This window comes from Anas acuta, chromosome 8 (assembly GCF_963932015.1).
Source record: "Anas acuta chromosome 8, bAnaAcu1.1, whole genome shotgun sequence".
Lineage (NCBI taxonomy): Eukaryota > Metazoa > Chordata > Aves > Anseriformes > Anatidae > Anas > Anas acuta.
This window is the reverse complement of record NC_088986.1, coordinates 1,986,494-2,003,246: the sequence shown is the minus strand read 5'-3', so window position 1 is coordinate 2,003,246 and position 16,753 is coordinate 1,986,494. Positions and strand designations below refer to the sequence as shown.

Genomic DNA, 16,753 nt, shown 5'->3' with positions numbered 1-16,753 from the left:
TAATTTTGCAGTGTGGATTGCAGACAGCATTTCTGTAGGTGTCCAAAAGTGAAGGCTAATTCTGTTCGTGGTCTTAATGCAGTAGCAAGATTTTGGTTGGTTGATTTGACTTGGATGCCGGTTAGGAGGTGCACGGAGAGTAAATGCAAAACTTCCTTGCAGCAGCAAGAATATCCCTGGAGGGAAACACTGTGAAGGCAGTGTCTATCTTTGACTTAACAACAAAGCTAGACTTTTCACTTCTGGTGGCCATTAAATGGCTTAGAAAACTTCAGACACACACATACATGATTTGTTTTTACATAGAATAAGAGCGTTTGATTTTTCTACAGCAATCCTATAGTCAGTCTCTTTCACCTGGCTAAACACAAGTTGGTTAATCCAGCAGGAATAAATTAGATGAATTAGAAAGGTGGTGGGGATGACAAAACCCATGCTACACACCCAGAAGAAGCTCAGCTGTGCTTAGGACTAACAAATTTAACCTGGTGCTGAATTTCTAATGCTTTTTCTAGCTCTTTCACATGCATATGTGCTAAGTTTGAATGAAGTTTCTAAGGTTCAATATGCTTCAGATTTCTGCCTCTTTATTCAGAACTGTAAGCCTCAGAAAAGGATTTATGTTTAGGCTTGTTATGTTGGCACCCTCCTCTTACTGTTGGGGGAGATGGTTGGACCATTTTTCCTCAGCAGTAGAGGAAAATAGCCTTTATATATATATTTATTTTTCTTCTTTTGTTCTTGAGCAGGAAGCCTGTAGGCTTTGCTACAAGCCTAGAAGAGACGTGGTTGCTGTACTACCTGGCAGCAAGATTAGCATTACAATAGATATCTGTATGGATGTAAGATGGTACAGGAGATTACTCACTTTTTGTTCTGAGAAGTCAGGGTACTGTCATTGTCCTCCAACACAAAGGCTACATGAATCTATCCAGCATGACTCCTGGAAGGGAAAGAATTGGTTTAATGCTTCTTTATTTAAATAAATAAGCCTTCAAGGCTAAATAACATCGTGATTTTTTTTTTCTGTCTGAAACTTTACATACAGTTACATGTTTCTTGCTCTGTCAGTTGCATGTGGATTTCTGGAGTCTTCTCAGGTGCTTTACAAAAACACTCAGGACTTGGTATTTCATGGTAGTTTGTTGTTGTTCTATGTGTAAGTCTTTGAAAGGCTGCTGGACCTTTGCTATTTTTATAGTGCTTCAAGGGAGAAAGTTTGAGGTGAAATGTGGAGGCTGAGAGAAAATAAATTTCACTGCTGTTTGCATTTAAAAGATAATTCTGCAAAAACTTCCACTTCCACAAAGGGTGAAGCCCTAGGAAGAGGGGATGCTGTGGTGACACTGGAAAACATTGTCTTTAGTCACAGGCCTGCCAAACCAAGGGGTTTTCCTTCAAATTCAGACTCGGAGTGGATGATGGCACAGGCCCAGTGGTTAAGTATAAACTCAGAGCATGGAAAAAGTGCAGGAGCTAGGGAGCCTCATCAAGATACAGTTACAGGAGCAAAAGAGGAAAATCACGGGGCAGTTGGCTTAACGCCCTGCATGTCTGTATGCAAATGCATAAAGTTTGGAGAAAAAGGAGAAACTGAGAATTTTTGTATTCGGTCAAAGTGATAACTGCACTGGTAAAGTAGATTATTTGGGGGGTAATTCAGGATGGAAGGAAAGACTTGTTCGGAGAGGTCAGAAGGCACAGGAGGAATGGAGGTCTTTACCAAAAGGCTATGATTTTTGTTGAGATCCAATGTATGTGGGAGGTGAAGTAACTGGAAGTATTTGGGCAAAGATGTAAAGAAAAGATCAAGGCAAGGGTTTATTGTGTGTCGCAAAGGAAGTGAGGTGGGCAAGGACTTTTTAACTAGAGCTGGTTAACATCTTCAGAGAATACTCCTCCAGGTTTTTTTTTTTTTTTTTCTGGACTGAGAGAGGGAAATTAACCAGTTGAGAATGTGAAAATGTAAGGACACAGCAGAACACAGACAAAATTATTTGGGAAAGAAGACTCCAGCAAAATCAGTTATGGTGAATATCAAATGGCAATTAAGTCTAACAAGTGGAGTTGTCCAGGGGAGTTGGCATTTTCTTGAAAAAGTATATGTGAAAGTAAACATCATCAGCTTCAAAGTGAATTAAAGGTGGTAAAGTTAGCAGGGGAGAAAATATTTTGAATTTAATGTGAAACTTTTTTCAGAATTGAAAGCTGTGTTACGTTACTATAGAGGACTTGTGAAAGAATAACACAAGCATGTAGGGGTGAATCAGAAAGACAAATACAGAACAGATTGGACCACATGGCTCCATTAGGGTCAGCAAGAAAATGTTTTTGGTAATGAGAAAAATTCCTGCAGATAAGGAAAACTTATAATATGATAGTATATTATTTTCAGTGATGTTTTTGATGCTCACATGACTTTCTCCTAGGCAAGCCAGGGAAGTCTAGCCTACATTAAACCACAGAATCACAGAACAACTTGGGTTAAAGATCATCTGTGTCTACTCCAACCCCCCTGCTATGGGCAGGGACATCTTTCTACAAAGTATTCAGATGAAAAGAAAGGGACTTTCAAAACCAAATAAGAACAGAACAAACCTTCAACCGGCAATTCAGGCTGATGGACTTCAGGTAGGGTGGTTGTTCAGGGGTGCACCTGAAGCCTAAACTGTCTGATGTCTTCAGTGAGTACCTGAATAGTTGAGAAGTGTATATATGTTAAATCTTTGGATAACAAAGTGCTAGGAACAGTTGCAAATGCTTTAGAGAACAGGATTAGAATTAAACATGATCTTGACAAATTGCTGACACGATCTGAAATAAATAGGCTGTAATTTAATAAAGATGAGAAAAGATTAGAAATAATCAACTGCACAAACAAAAGTTCTGCAGGAAAGATCTGAGGCTTAGGGAGATATGCAAACTAAGCCTGAGTCAACATAGGTACACAGCTGGGACGGAAAAAAAAGCAAACACCCACATGGAATGAGTAAACAGGGTTGTCTTGTGTAAAACGTGAGCTGGCCCTTTCCCTTTACATAGCAATTGCTAAGACTTTAGTTGGAGTTCTGGCTCTAACTTTGGACATTGCCCTTGAAAAAAGAGAGCAGCAGGAATGAGACCAAAGGAGATCTGTAAGCCTCAGCAGGTCTCCAGAAAAAGTGATCTGCAAAGAAAGGCTGAAGGAACTGGAGCTGTTTGGTTTACATGGCAGATCAGTATGGGACAATAACATAACTAACATATATAAAGGGACTTCTTAAAGGAGGATTACATCTGCTGTCTTTCCCAAATATATGAAAAAAGTAAGAGGATTACGCTGCAGGAAGATTTAGCTTAGATATTAAGAAAGAAAGAAAGAAAAAAGAAAGAAAGAATCTTTAATTATGCACTAGCATAGGCTACGTAGGGATGTTTTTTCCCTTCACTGAACACCAGTTGTATATGGCAGAGAGAAATAAAATTTACTCAGTCAAACATTTGTCTTGAGAAGTTTCAACCTAAATAGAATATTACTTCCACGTGGGCCTGTCGTGTATCTCACCTAGCACGGATGTGGCAGATTAGCCAGCTTGTGACAGTTTTTGCTTGCGCTACGGAAGTCCAGGATACAAAAGCTTCATCAGATTTCCAGCCTCTGAACAGAAATTGCATGTAGTCAGATTTCCGAAACTGTCACATCAGAATGCAGAAATATTTTAAAAATAGAATTTATATTCAGTTAGAGATGGTGATTCTTTTAATGAGGAGAGAGATTGGTTTCTGCTGCTTTGAGGAAATGGATCACGAATTACCGAAAGGCAATAAATAAATTAAAGCCAGTCAGTAGGTTTGCGTTTACGGCCACAGTGGAGCTGTTTACACAAGCCAATAGATGGTATGATGAGACATTCGAGTCTATTTACCGAGAAGAGCTTGCAGTAGCTAAATCAAAATATTTTTCTTCATAGCTTATGAAACAGATTTTTTTTCATTTATTTTAAAACAATACTGCTAAAAATAAAAAATGTCATAAAAACCTCTGCTGCACGTATCTGGGACTTATCAGTCTCTGGTACCTTGGCTCTAAACTCTTGCTGTCTTTTCCAAGAAAAAGGGTAAGCACATATTTTCTAGCTGTGTTCAGTCATCACTTTAAGTACCTTGATATAATGAGGAGGGGTACCAAGGGCTATGAAGTGGGGGTGAAATAGGTAATTTAACTCTCAAGGAACTCTCACTGGTAGCAACGAAACCTGAGGCTAAGACAGTCTGTCTAGATTATTTTATCCAATTTTCTTGGAGGTACAAAGCTGTATAATTATTCTTTTCATTAACTTATTAAACCCTCACTTAAACTGTTTCTTTTCTGTCCTGTTTTTCTGATTAGAGGTTGTTCCAGAAATGAGTATTTTTCTACTGGCCAAGACTCGTATTTTAATAACAGGACTAAATGTTTTTGAGGCAGGTTTATACCCATCTAGTTCATGCCAGTATTGTCCTTTGCTTTAAGTGGTTTATAATTCTTTCTGCTTGGGAGTTACTCCCCAGCTCTCACCCCTCTCCCCTAGTTTGTTATAAAGTCTGTATGCTTTAGAAATCAGATCTTATCATGCTCCCCTTTTATACAAAAAGCACTATTTATTTGTTCTCGACTCTTACAGTACTACTTCCTAGCAAATTTAGTTAAAATACCAGTGCTTGGGACTTGCAATTTCACGTGCTATTTTTTCATAATTCTGTTTGCATGTATTAACCCTTTCAGCATTCTCCCTGCTGTGGCTATAGTAATTTTAGTGTCCTTACCCTCTTATCCTTCCTGCTACTGTGGTCAATACAGTTATCTTCACAGCAAATTAAGGAGATTCTGTGTTCACTGTGGGGTTATAGCAAATTTGTAATCTCTACTTCTGCTGTTTGTTTTAAGGGGGTTATCTTTAATCTGTAACCTAATCTCTACTTTCGCTGTTTTAGTATTTTTTTTTCCAAGTCTCATTTGTGATATCTTTAGTGACTTCTGGCATGGACTGTTAGAGACAAAGTACTCTTGGTGTATATTCGACTGTGTGCCTGATCTGAACTGGAAATTCACGTGCATAACTGGGCCCATAGCTATGCATTAGAAGAAAGAACATATGTACAAAATGGTGACATAAAAAGATCTTTCATCTCACTTAGTTACTGGACTTCTGACTTCTGTGTAAAGGTAGCTAAGCTACAAACGGTGTAGCTTTTCGGAGAAGTACCGATTGCTACAGTGTGCTCGTCGTTCATTTTAGAACCATTTTGTATAACCTGGGATGTTTTTCATTTTTCCAACTTCAGACCTGGTCTTTATCAATTTAATAGCTGAAAAGCTCATTCTAGCAATTCAAGGTCAGGATTTAAATTTAATTTTAGTTATTAATTTTCACTGTCAATTTCTTCACTATGACTCAGGATTTGTAAGTTGCAGAAGAGCAGTATAGTAAAGAAGAAATTAAAGTAGTCTCTCTGTGTCTAGGTGGTTCACAGAAATGCAATTAAAAAAAATAATGAGAAATAATTATCTGTCTTCCAACTGGTTCATAACTGTGTTAAAACCTACTGCTTTTTTTTTTTTTTTTTAACCACATTTTCTTTGACAATTTTGTGATGCAGAGATCAGTTCCAGTTGGAAATTTAGGTGTTTAAGGAAACCAAACTCCATTGATTAATAGCCAAATTCTAAACAGAAAATAAATTCTGCAGGAGTTTTTATTCTAATGAGTAAATTCAGATTACATTTCAGAACAAATTGCTTTGGACCAGCAAGTCCTCTGTAGACAATTAATGTTAGTCATGCTAAACTGTGGTGTATGCCCACAAGGAGTTTCAGTGAACAGGGCTGCATGTAGGGTAAGGTAGAACCTGGAAGAATAAAGGTATTGAGGATCATCTCTTTCTGCAGGTTTCATTGCAGTGCATGCAAAAGTAATGATCCAAGTTTTCTATCTGCAAATATGAGGGATTGGATTGGTAAATTGGTCAGAAATGATTGCTTGTTACATGAAAAGAGGAACAGGCTTCTCTACATATCATCCTGTATGTAAATACGCCATGTTTTCTGACTTTCTGTACAGATTACTGCTTTTTTTTTTTTTTTTTTTTTAATGGTGCATATGACTGGGTTGCCAGTCTGTATGTCTATGTCTATCTGGATCTATATGTACCAAAGACATTACTTTATAACTATGCATGTATATTTTATGTACATGTATCTCATGTGCATTCATGAACTGTATGTACAATTTTGTGTATATAACCAATACAGCTTAAAGATGACAGACTAAGCTATTTTCCTTTTTAATATACTTAGAAAAACTGAAGACACAGGGACAATAAGGATACTTTGAAAATAAAGCTCTGATTTTTGTTCTTAAACAATCTTAGAACAAATTACCATTTAAAAATCAATCCAAATACTAATTCAAACGATCCATAATACTGCAGGTAAAGTCATCGCTGCACTGAAGTTGATGGCAAAGCTTTTATTATTTTGCCCAACATTACATGCTGTCTCAGGTAAATAAGGGTTTTTTGATTGTTTTTAATAAAAGGCACTATATAAATAGCTGTTCTTTTAAAACAATCATCTGTGTGGCTTACAAAATGGGCTATTTTGTAAGTTTCCTGTATGTTTGCTTTATCTGTACTATTTTAAGTTTTAAAATCACATTTCTTGATCAAAATTATATTACTACATGAATGCATGTGGCGAACACTGTGGTATTCACACTTTTGGGTTCAAATAGTTAAATATAACAAATTGTGTCGAATATTCACATACACCTTGGAAATCTCTGACAAGCTAATAACATTAACATTTTCACAACTTTAAAGAACAGGGTTTTCAGGTCTAACTTCTGGTACCTTCACTCACTTTCAGGTGTGTAATTGAACAAATAGATAAAACTGAAGTGGACAGCACTGCTTGTAGTTATATGCCAGTTAGAAGCAGCGTGTCCGGGTCAGATTGTTTAGGGCACTAAATCTTTGTCCTTCTGACAAGGATGTTTGTGTTAGGATCAGTACTTCACAACCTTTATGCCTATCATTTTATGACAATTCTGAGAACCTCGGGAAGCACATTAAATACCTTACTGGTCAGAAAAGCACTGCCTGTGCCTGTGGTAGCTGCCACCTCCTGCATTAGCAGCCGGCCCCCGAGCACAGCCTCTGCTGCGGCTGAGCGCTCATTAAAGCTCCCAGCAAACGTCTCCGTGGCTCCAGGCAGCACTGGTCGTCCCCCGAAGGTTCCCTGTTCACGTAAAAAGAAGGAAAAAAGTAAGAACTGCCCTTAACTTTCCTCAGTACCCACGCCGCGGGGAGCCGTTGTGACAGGAGTTTGTCAGCCTCCCCCCTGCCCGCGCTGCCCTCACCCGGGAGCGGGGGGCGCTGCCTCCGTGGGGTGAAGCCCCCCGCCCTCCCGGGGGCTGTGTGGGGCTCAAACTTCCCCCGGGGCCCCCTGCCATAGGAGGAAAATTCAGCTGAAGTACCCGGGGGATCCCCCGTCCCGCTCCGCCCCGCGCTGACGGGGCCCCTCCGACATCTTGTCCCTGAGGCGAGGCGGCGGGGCCGGGGCGGGCTGTGAGGGGGGAGCTGGAGGCAGGTGGGGCCGGCGAGGCGGGGCGGCTCCTGCGCCCCGAGCGGGGTTGTGAGGGGCAGTGTGGGGCTGTGAGGGACCGTATGGGACTGTATGGGGTTGTGAGGGGACCGGGACCGGGACCGGCGCCGCGGGAGCGAAGCGGAGCAGGTCCGGGAGCGGGGCGCTTGGGGCAGCCGCGGGGCGGTTCGTGACGGGAGCGGGCGGCGCGGTGCCCACGGCCGGACCTTTCTGCTCCTTTTCTTCTTTCCCTCCTGAGGGTGAGCGCCTGAAGAGAGAGAAACCGCTCTGAAATGGTGACGGGCTGCGTGTGGGGACCCCGCTGTTAATTACCTCACGGGTAATTAGCGCACGAGGGCAGCCGCTGGCTCTGACCGCAACCGCCCGCGGTGGGCGCCGAGCCGCAGCCCCCTGCTCTGTCAGGGTGTTTTGGGGGGTCTCTGCTGAGGTGTTTTGGGGTCTCTGCCTCTGGATCCTGCCTGCGGTGGGTGCTGGAGGGGCTCTGGTGTCGCGAACTGGGGGCAGCCGCAGCCCGTCGAGAGGAGAACCCGCTCCGGGGGGTGTTTGGGGTGGGTTTGGGGCGTTTTTGGGACGTGGTGCTGTTGGGTTTCGCAGAGCCGGAGCCTTTTACCTCAGCAGGGATTTCTGCTGCTGCCTCTGGAGACGAGGGTGGTGCTGCTCGGGTCTGCTGGGGGGAGGTGGGCATCTCCTGCTGCCCTGGTTAAAGCTCTGGTGGGATCCGAAAGCTAAAACTTCAGATAATTTTCATTGCTATTGTACTTTTCATTTGCTCTGAACTCCTTATTTATGCTGCTTGCATATGCTAAACGACAACAGAAATTAGTGCCCGTGAGGGCTGACCCCAAATCACGGTGTGTTGTCAGAACCCCACAGGAGTGGAAAACCCCATAAAGAGCAGGCCAGGAGGTGCTGTATGGAGGCATTAATGCTCAAATATTTGTATGCATAATCGAGAGCTTCTGAATAGTTAAAAACAGCTGTAGCAGAGAGCCTGCAAAAGTCGGGGACAGTTTGTATGCTCGCGGTATTATGTTCCTGTTTCCCATTAACTAGCAGCTGTTGTTGTTTTTTTTGGGAGGATGGGAGTAAGAAAAAGGAAAAAAAAACCTTCAGACTCTATATATGTGTGTGGGTACATTGCTGGAGGGAAAATATGCGATCCTGGCAGCTGAGTTTCTGCAACTCTCTGTAGGTTTGAGACTGCTCGCTGACAAATCCGCTGCTACGTGAGGCTCTGATCCCGCTGCGTTTGCTCGTCTCGTCCCACTGCTCCTGTGAGGCTGGGTGAGAGCTTCAGGGTGAGATCAGAGCTGTCAGGGCACACTGCTCGCTCACGGCCAGGCTGGGCTGATGCTCACACCTGCCTCGTACGGCAGTCCTCTTCCCACATTAACTTTGTGGTTTGGTTTCGTGTGTGTGTGTGGTGCAGGAGGGAGACACGCAGAAGTGCAAGCTGTCAAGACAAGAAACTGTTGGGTGGAAAAATGAGGAAAAGGGCAGTTTCAGAGGGCAAGGGCAAACGCTCAGTATGTTTTTCTGAGCCCATTGAGCAGGTGTTTGTGGATCACCAGCCGTGTTTCAGGCTGTGCTGAAGATGTTTCCCATGCTAGCGTGCCAGTGAAGTGTGTGACTTCTCAGCCGACCTGTAGCAGATGTCCTAATTTTCATTATCATACTCCTTGCTTATTGTATTTGCTGTTTTGCTTTCCTGCCTTGATAAAAATCCCGTTGAACTCTCCTTAACTAAAGTTTTCTCTACATCAGTGAGCATGGAGAGGGAGGGTAAGAAAGTGGAAAATGTCACCTTCTGCGCAGCACCAAAGCTGGTTCCAGGATGCAGCATCTTCAGGCCAATGTGTTAAAGCAGGCTCCAATTCTTCCCATTTGTGTGGAGACTTCCCCCACCATGCACAAAACCGTTTGTCCTTGCTGTGTTAACTCTTTGCAGGACAGAACTGTAGTTACAAGGTTTCATAATGTTCCTTTATTAAACTTCCAGTTCCTTTAGCAATTCTTGTAAAACTTTGATCTTTCTTACGGTGCAGTTAGGATTTATGGTAAATTCAATGTTCTCACTGCAAAAGGGTGTTTGGTACTCCTGCCCAGTCCAGCAGGACATTGGTCGTGTCCTGGGCATTACCTGCAGGTAGCTCTTTTTTACCCAGCCTCTGTGCAAAGCATCCAGGAGGGATGCTCGTGCTGATGACTTGTAGTTTGTGTTGCTTTCTTGATGCTGCTCAGCACTGTTTTTTTTTGTTTGTGAGTATTGTTGGGACCAGAGGTTAAAAGCAACAGCTTTGTGGTATCTGCTTACATCGATGCAATACAAGGAGAAAAATAAATCATCTTGAAGTGGTCTGAACTACGTTTTTGCCTTCTGGCCCAAATATTGTTAATTATGGTTAAATTGGTGCTGATAATCAGAATCTCTTTGATTGCTCTATCTGGATGTTTATATGGCAGCAGGAAGTGAAGATGCTGTTATCTTCAGGAGGCTGCATAACTACAGCTTTCTTCTTTGAAGTGTCCGTGGTCCTGGGCATCTGTGGTTGCTTTCCCTTCAGTCTGTGGGAGGTATTGCCTTCCTGCATCTGGGGACAAGCAAGAGACAGTGTTTCACTGATGCTGCACGTCCTGCTTTGAAATAGTACAGTGGAGTACGAATGGCTGCTGGAATTGAGGTTCTTTTCTTTAAATATCTAGGAAAAGAAGGGCTAAGGTACCTGGGTGGCAGCTTTAGCTTCATTTAGTATGGGAACTCACAATGGGAGATCCAATGATGGGCCATAACTTTATGGACCATTTAGAGCTTTGGTTGGTGGAAATATTTTACTTGTGATCAGTAAGAGCTCTAAAGACATTTTCAATAATGTCCATGACATACCAATAACTTTATAAGCCTTTGGTGTGTATGTCTGATTTCCTTGCACAACATATGGAAGTGGTCTCTGCCAGTTCCTACTGAGAAGTGGTTGAGCTATGAACTGCAAATTCTTCTTGCGCCTATAAAAGGGGAAAATGGACTGGCTTTCATTAAACCATAGATTTAATAATGGGAATGGCATATGTTTATGCCAAGTAAATTGTTTTAAAAGCTTTTTTTTTTTTTTTCCCTCCGGTCAGAAACTTTCAAAAAACTAGGTAACTTTCATCATAGGCTTTTGGAAATAATCCCAGCCTGTATCTTCGTGAAATGGCAGGCTTAATAGGAGGCTGTAGCTAGTCTAATTCCGCTGGCCTTCATGGCTCACTTATTAGGAAATTGGCTAATGGCAGATGTACAGGGAAGGCTGGCCTGGTAACAGCTCTGCTGAGAGGCAAATTTTCCTCCGAAGTAGGGGTTGTGGAGCACTGCCTTTGAAATCTTGAGCTTTCCTCTTTAATTGATCAAAATGTAGCTTAAAATGTAGTCTGATTATAACCTGGGCGAATGGGGAGAAAAGTGGATGGGACTGACTCATTTTTCAGACCAGAAAGAGGACAGTCTGTGCTGAAGGAACGGCTTGGCTCCAGCCCTGCTGAATTTCCAAGGGCTTTTCGTGTAAGAGAGCTCGCAGGGAGACAACACTACAGAAATACTGTGGCTGCCCTGCTCAGAGCTCTGCTGCCGCAGGTAGGCAGCTATGCCCATCAAATTGCATTTTCTTTAAGCCATGGGCAAGGCTTAAAGCAGCATCAGGGTCCTTGTGTGATCCTGGTAGTCTCTGGCAAGGATTTAAGGGAGAGGTGAGATAGTTCTGGGTGGAGTCTGGGCACAGAGCAGCTTTCCTTTCCTCAGCCAAACCCGTTGGCTTTATTAGCAGCCACCAGTTCCCGTGTGCAGGTGCCCCTCTGCCCTGTGGTGGCTTTCTGGCACTTTGTCCGGGGTGAAACAGCGAGGATTTCTCACCTTCTGTGCAGGATGAGCAGAGAGTGCCCTGCTTCTTCTCCTTCTCCACCACCACCAAGGCAATTTGCTTCCACACGGCTCCCGAGACCAGGTATCCTCGTGCAGCGCCGCGTGATGCAGTGCATGCTGCCCCAAACCAAAAAGCCAGGAGATTACATACGTTGGCACCAGCTCTCTTGGCAGCATCGATGGTCTCGAGGAAATTGTTCTCAAAATTATGTAAGGAATGAGCACGCCTTTGGAGAGACTCCCTGAATCTTAGTTCTTGCCACAATATTCTCCGTCGGACTCATTTTACTGATCATCCAGTTCTAGTTAACTACAAAGGCAACCAAAGTCTGTGTGTTTTGCTCTGATATACCCTGTCAAACTGTTTTTTTGTTTGTTTGTTTTGCTTTTATTTATTTATTTATTTATTTTAAGTATAAAATGCTTATATTTGGGCTTCAACAGAATTTGTGTGGCTAAAAAATGAAAATCAAAAAGAACAAAGTACTTCAAATGAAAGGAGAGTATTTAAATATTAGTGTAAAGTTTGGTGAAGTCTTCACCAAACTGATGTTTGGATGCTTTTGTGTATGCTGCACTTTTTTTTTCTTTTCTTGGAGGAAGAGATACTTGTGTATCTTTTGGACATTTTGATAGTTTAGATTCCTAGTGCCTTTCAGATTACCAAACCCAGAAAGTGTTCAACAGTCAGCCTGGAGGAATAAGGCACTATGTAGTTCAAATGATGTAAAAAAAAACAACAAAAAACCTGCATTGATATTTAATTGATATGCTAAGCAGTGTTAACGGGTTTTATTCTCAAATGACATTCTGATTTTGTTGTTGCTTTCTGTTATAAAGGTGTGGAGACCAAAGTAAAAGAAGTGCACCGTAACGAAACCCTGATGATAATTATCATTCTCAGTTAATTTTCTATATGTTTTTCAGATCAGCTCTTCAAAACAAGATGTACTGGCAAATCATTCTGACCACGGCTGTGCTGTTGGGTAAGTTACCAGTGTTAAAAATAAGTTTGTTGGAAATGGTTTAGAATGAAAGGTACTCACCATTTCTGTTCGCAGTGGTGTTTCAAGTCATATTACTGCATTAGGATCTTATCACAACATGCAGCTAGTATATGCAAAGGTCCTGATTTATCGTTGTGCAGAGCTGAAATGTTGATGCTCTCGGGGCTGTGCCTTTGTACATTATCCCCAAAAGCAGCGCAGTTGATCTGTAAGATCAGGATACATCAATAGAATATATCTGGTGGGTCAAAATGTGTTCAGATAAATGCCTCAGTCAAAATTTGGGAAGATGAGAAACTCACAGGCATTTGTTCTGTTACCCTAGCAAGTCCAAAAGCAGTTGGAAAAACCCAGGTTTCACTGGAACCACAAAGTTTCTGTTCAGTTCGGTGTAGCCAAGGTGTCGCTTTGAGTTTGAGCTTCGGGTTTTTTTTGGTAGCTGACATTTTCTTTCATGTGCACAATGCTGTTAAAGAGAGCTTAATTCACTGTAAATGTTGATGAATGTAATAAGCTCTTGCTCTAATTGGGAAATGTCCACAACAATATCGGTGTATGCTCTTCAGGGACAGATGGTATTTTGCCTTTCATTGTTTTGATTGAAAAAAGAGCTACTTAAAGACTTGATGATAATGTTCATGGAGAAAGCAGATACCACGATCCAATGAAGTTAGTTTCAAAATCTGCATCTTTTATCTTCATGAAGGATGAAGAAATCGTTAGGCAGTGCACATGCCGTGTCAAATATTGTGTTGATGACAAATTCTTCTTTCAAATACCTTATGTAATCTAAAGATGTTGTGCACCTTTTCATTAGAAAACCTGGATGCTTCAGGGAGTTTTCATTAGGCTTCAGAGCTGTTGTGTGGCCTGCAATGACAGAAAATCAGTGCATCTATTGACTGGCCATCTCTGTGTCCAAATAAGCAAATACCCATGGTTAGCATCTTTGTAGCTCTCTTAACCCAGGCACTTAAACACAGAGCCACTTGAGAGGCAGATCTGTGTGTGACGGCCTCCCATGTGTCCATGGCACAGAGAAACAGTTCCGTCTGGAGCAGGGAAGTGTTCTTAACGCATGCTGTGATAGCAGGCATTTAAAAGCTAGAGCAAGCCTATGCCACACATTCTGTGTTGTAATTCATTATGGCTCTTTTATTTTTAAACACATCTGCGGAAATGGCAAGTAGCTGCATACATTTTGATTTACGGGATCTAATTAATCCTGTGGTGTTGATAGTGTGATAAGAGAGGGGAGAGTATGTTTTTTAGGAGAAAGGTGACTTGGCAGGAATCTCTTTGCACCCCTCAATTGACTCCGTGAATTGGGCAGTATATTGGTTAACTGTCCTGCTTCGTAGGCAGTCACGTCACTTACTCATTTGTTCTTTTTTTAATCATGTATTTTGGACTAATAGTCTGTTCAGTCAACTGAATCTTCCATATGGTGCCAGGGAGCCTAATGAAGCTGATATTTACAGAGGCACAAACTCTTTTAAACAAGACAGGAGAAAAGAGCAGAACCCCTCAGGAGCCTGGCATTACAAAATCTGTGTAAAGACAAAACGAAGCACTTCAACGCGCTGCGTAGTGATGTGGTGTCTGCTTTTAATGCAGTGCGCATTTACTTTTAAAAAGCTTTCATTTTGTATTTTTACATTATTAACCTATGCACTATTAATCAAACAGTGCTAGAGATTTTTTTTTGCTATTATTTTAGATGTTGCAAGGCACAGAATATGAATTAATTTCTATCTAATGAGTGGTTTAAAATATTTATGCCCTAACTGAGCAAAAAGCTAAAAGCAAAGAAGTGCACAAATCACACTCATGCCTTTCTGTAACTGGAGCTTTAATCTTTGGCATTCATTCAGTGTTTTACAGTAAGCTATTCCCAAAAGCGATCCGTTCATCACTCTCAGAATCATTGTTAGCGCAATTCAAGCCATGGCTTACCAACAAGAGCTATGACTGTGGTCAGAGCACTTTTATTTTGAAGAATCTAAGTCTGATGGAAAGATCTTTGATTCTGTGACCATTTTTTTCCTACATCTCATTTCCCAGATAATGCTCTGGCGTTGCATAGTTGCGTCCAGTCGTATATTCTGGTAATGCCGTTCCGTGGAATTTAACAGTTACAATGTGACTGTGTTATATTTACAATGGGATTATTTTTTGCTGCAGTAATGGCACCATGTTATTAAGAGCTGGATTGCAAACGTCCCAGCGGAGTGTGTTAATTTAGAATTAGGATTTGGTGTATTCTAAATGAACAGAAGCCAGTTTACCCCAAAGTGATGCTTCCCCTACAGTCTTGATCTTGACCTATTTGAAGAGGTTGAGAAAACAAAATGTTTGTTGTAGTGACTTTGATAGAGGAAGCTGGCATTTGGCGGTTGTGACACCAGTTCAGAGGGTGTGATTTTCAATATTTTTGTTTCCAGCTCAGAGGAGATAAGCCCCTGGAAATGATTTGATTTTTTTTTTTTCTTCTGTAATGAAAGTGTTTCTGTGTAACATCAGCCACTCCTTTCATTGTCAAGTGATAAAAACTTTTACCTTTATTTTTGGTATCTTTTTCCTTTGTCTTTTTATTTGCAGACTTCATTCACGCGGCAGTTGCCCATTGTATGGTCCATCAGATTCTTCCCAGGAACTTTACGTTACCCTGTATGTTGCTGAATGAGACAGTTTTGAGTCCTTTCTCTGCTGGAGTTGCAGAGAGCTGGTCTGGTTTGATGAGAGAGCATGGAGCTGCTGAAACCAACCCTCCCTTGCTAATGAATGAAGAAAGTTTTCTGTGTTGCCTTTGGAGTGATAACAACATTGATTGTTCTTTGTACAGAGCAAGCATGCAGCCACGGATGTTTATTCCTTCAGAAATCAGCATCTCTGCTTCTCAGGAAAGAGGTAGGTTTTTCAGTCAAAGGCATGGTAAGTTACTTGTTCTCCAAAAAAAAGGCTGTTTTTTTTTTTTTTTTAGTAGCTTTTTGTTTTTTGTTTTAATGGGTATTATTTTTTATCCAGAGCAGACAACATAGTATAATATATCAGAAGTTTGCAGTGGAAGGCAAAATAAAGTGATAATAGCACATGTCATTCAGAATTTCTGTAGAAAGACAGAAAACTATTTTTTTCCCTTTGAATATGTAGCACTGCTTAGAGGATGCCCATGGAACATCCTCAATGGGACATTTTGCAAGCCCGAATCTTCACAGGTGTTTAGATGTTTTGGAAAAGAGTTCAATTTTTTTTTTTTTTTTGTGGATGTGGGCTTTAAACTCCTTTAGGAGGGAGGAGATGGGAGGAGGACACCAAGTGCCTTCTTCCCTGACTGGATTGCTATGCCTTAGTAAATATCTGTGCATGGATTTGATGGAATTATTTTTCCTAGACTGTCTTTCTCCCTCTGCAAACCACACTATGCAAGCAACATAGGGACCTGTTTGTCTGCTGACTTAGGCAGAGTAGAATTGTGTTTTACAAGTGTTGTCCCATGGGAGAAAAATCTCTTTTAAAGACTGTCACATGAAATGTGCTGCAGTTGTGTATGCCATACAACTGCATGTTGTATGGCATACACAGAGGCTGTACGTGTTAGCAGCAAAATCTTCAAGCAGCAGCAGCTTCATTTCTTACTTTGCCTTGTTGCCTTGTCCCTATAGCTCTGTAAAATATATTCCTTCTCTAATTAGAATGCAGCAGGCTGTTACCATACAAGAGGTCAACCTTTTCTGTGTTTAAGGCTGTATACTGGTCCCCAGTTCCAAAAGGATTGTTTATACACATTTGCGTATGTGGGGTCCAGCCTTGCCCTCATGAGTATCTGTTACTTGTCTCTTTTTTAGGGAATTATACTCTGACTCTTCTGTTGTTTTTTTTGCTTTTCATATAGTTGAGAAATGTTTTCTCTCTTCCTTTTGTTTAGATTCAAATTGGAACATTGAATGTTGGATTAAAGGCAAGCTGGATCTGTTAGTTTGTAGCCTCCGGTTTTTGAAGCTACACTTGAGACCTGATTTGAAGGTTAATCTTTTATACGCTGTGTAAGTACAGACTTAAATTTCTCACTGTTGGCATTAGAAATCCGAAAGCATTTTCAAAAACATCAGAATTAGTCTCCCAGGCTTGCAGCACATTAGTAGCATTAGCTTTACAAGCTGATGATGTGGTTTATACCTTGCCTTATCTCAAAGTAATCAAAGGCAGTACAGAGGAAAGCAT

At 41.5% G+C, this 16,753-nt stretch overlaps 1 protein-coding gene and 1 long non-coding RNA gene across 15 annotated transcripts in view; one reads left to right on the top strand and one right to left on the bottom strand.

Annotated features, from left to right (window-relative positions):
• LOC137860187 (uncharacterized) overlaps nucleotides 1-7,607 on the bottom strand; it is a 62,428-nt gene extending 54,821 nt beyond the window's left edge. The window contains exons 1-3 of one of the 5 annotated variants that reach the window (XR_011098764.1): nucleotides 7,497-7,607; nucleotides 7,097-7,258; nucleotides 869-943 (exon numbers count right to left, since the gene is read on the bottom strand). This is a non-coding gene — a long non-coding RNA (uncharacterized lncRNA). Of the gene's footprint in view, nucleotides 1-868; nucleotides 944-7,096; nucleotides 7,259-7,379 lie in introns of all 5 variants that reach the window. The other 4 variants (XR_011098765.1, XR_011098766.1, XR_011098762.1 and 1 more) reach the window with 4 other exon arrangements.
• Nucleotides 7,608-7,646: 39 nt separating this feature from the next.
• LEPR (leptin receptor) overlaps nucleotides 7,647-16,753 on the top strand; it is a 35,469-nt gene continuing 26,362 nt past the window's right edge. Inside the window, exons 1-5 of one of the 10 annotated variants that reach the window (XM_068690123.1) lie at nucleotides 7,671-7,789; nucleotides 8,817-8,908; nucleotides 12,450-12,508; nucleotides 15,131-15,439; nucleotides 16,458-16,575. In XM_068690123.1, coding sequence (XP_068546224.1) covers nucleotides 12,469-12,508; nucleotides 15,131-15,439; nucleotides 16,458-16,575 — 467 coding nt within the window. In that variant the 5' untranslated portion in view covers nucleotides 7,671-7,789; nucleotides 8,817-8,908; nucleotides 12,450-12,468. Of the gene's footprint in view, nucleotides 7,944-8,816; nucleotides 8,909-10,814; nucleotides 11,238-12,449; nucleotides 12,509-15,130; nucleotides 15,440-16,457; nucleotides 16,576-16,753 lie in introns of those variants that run through there. The other 9 variants (XM_068690120.1, XM_068690119.1, XM_068690125.1 and 6 more) reach the window with 9 other exon arrangements.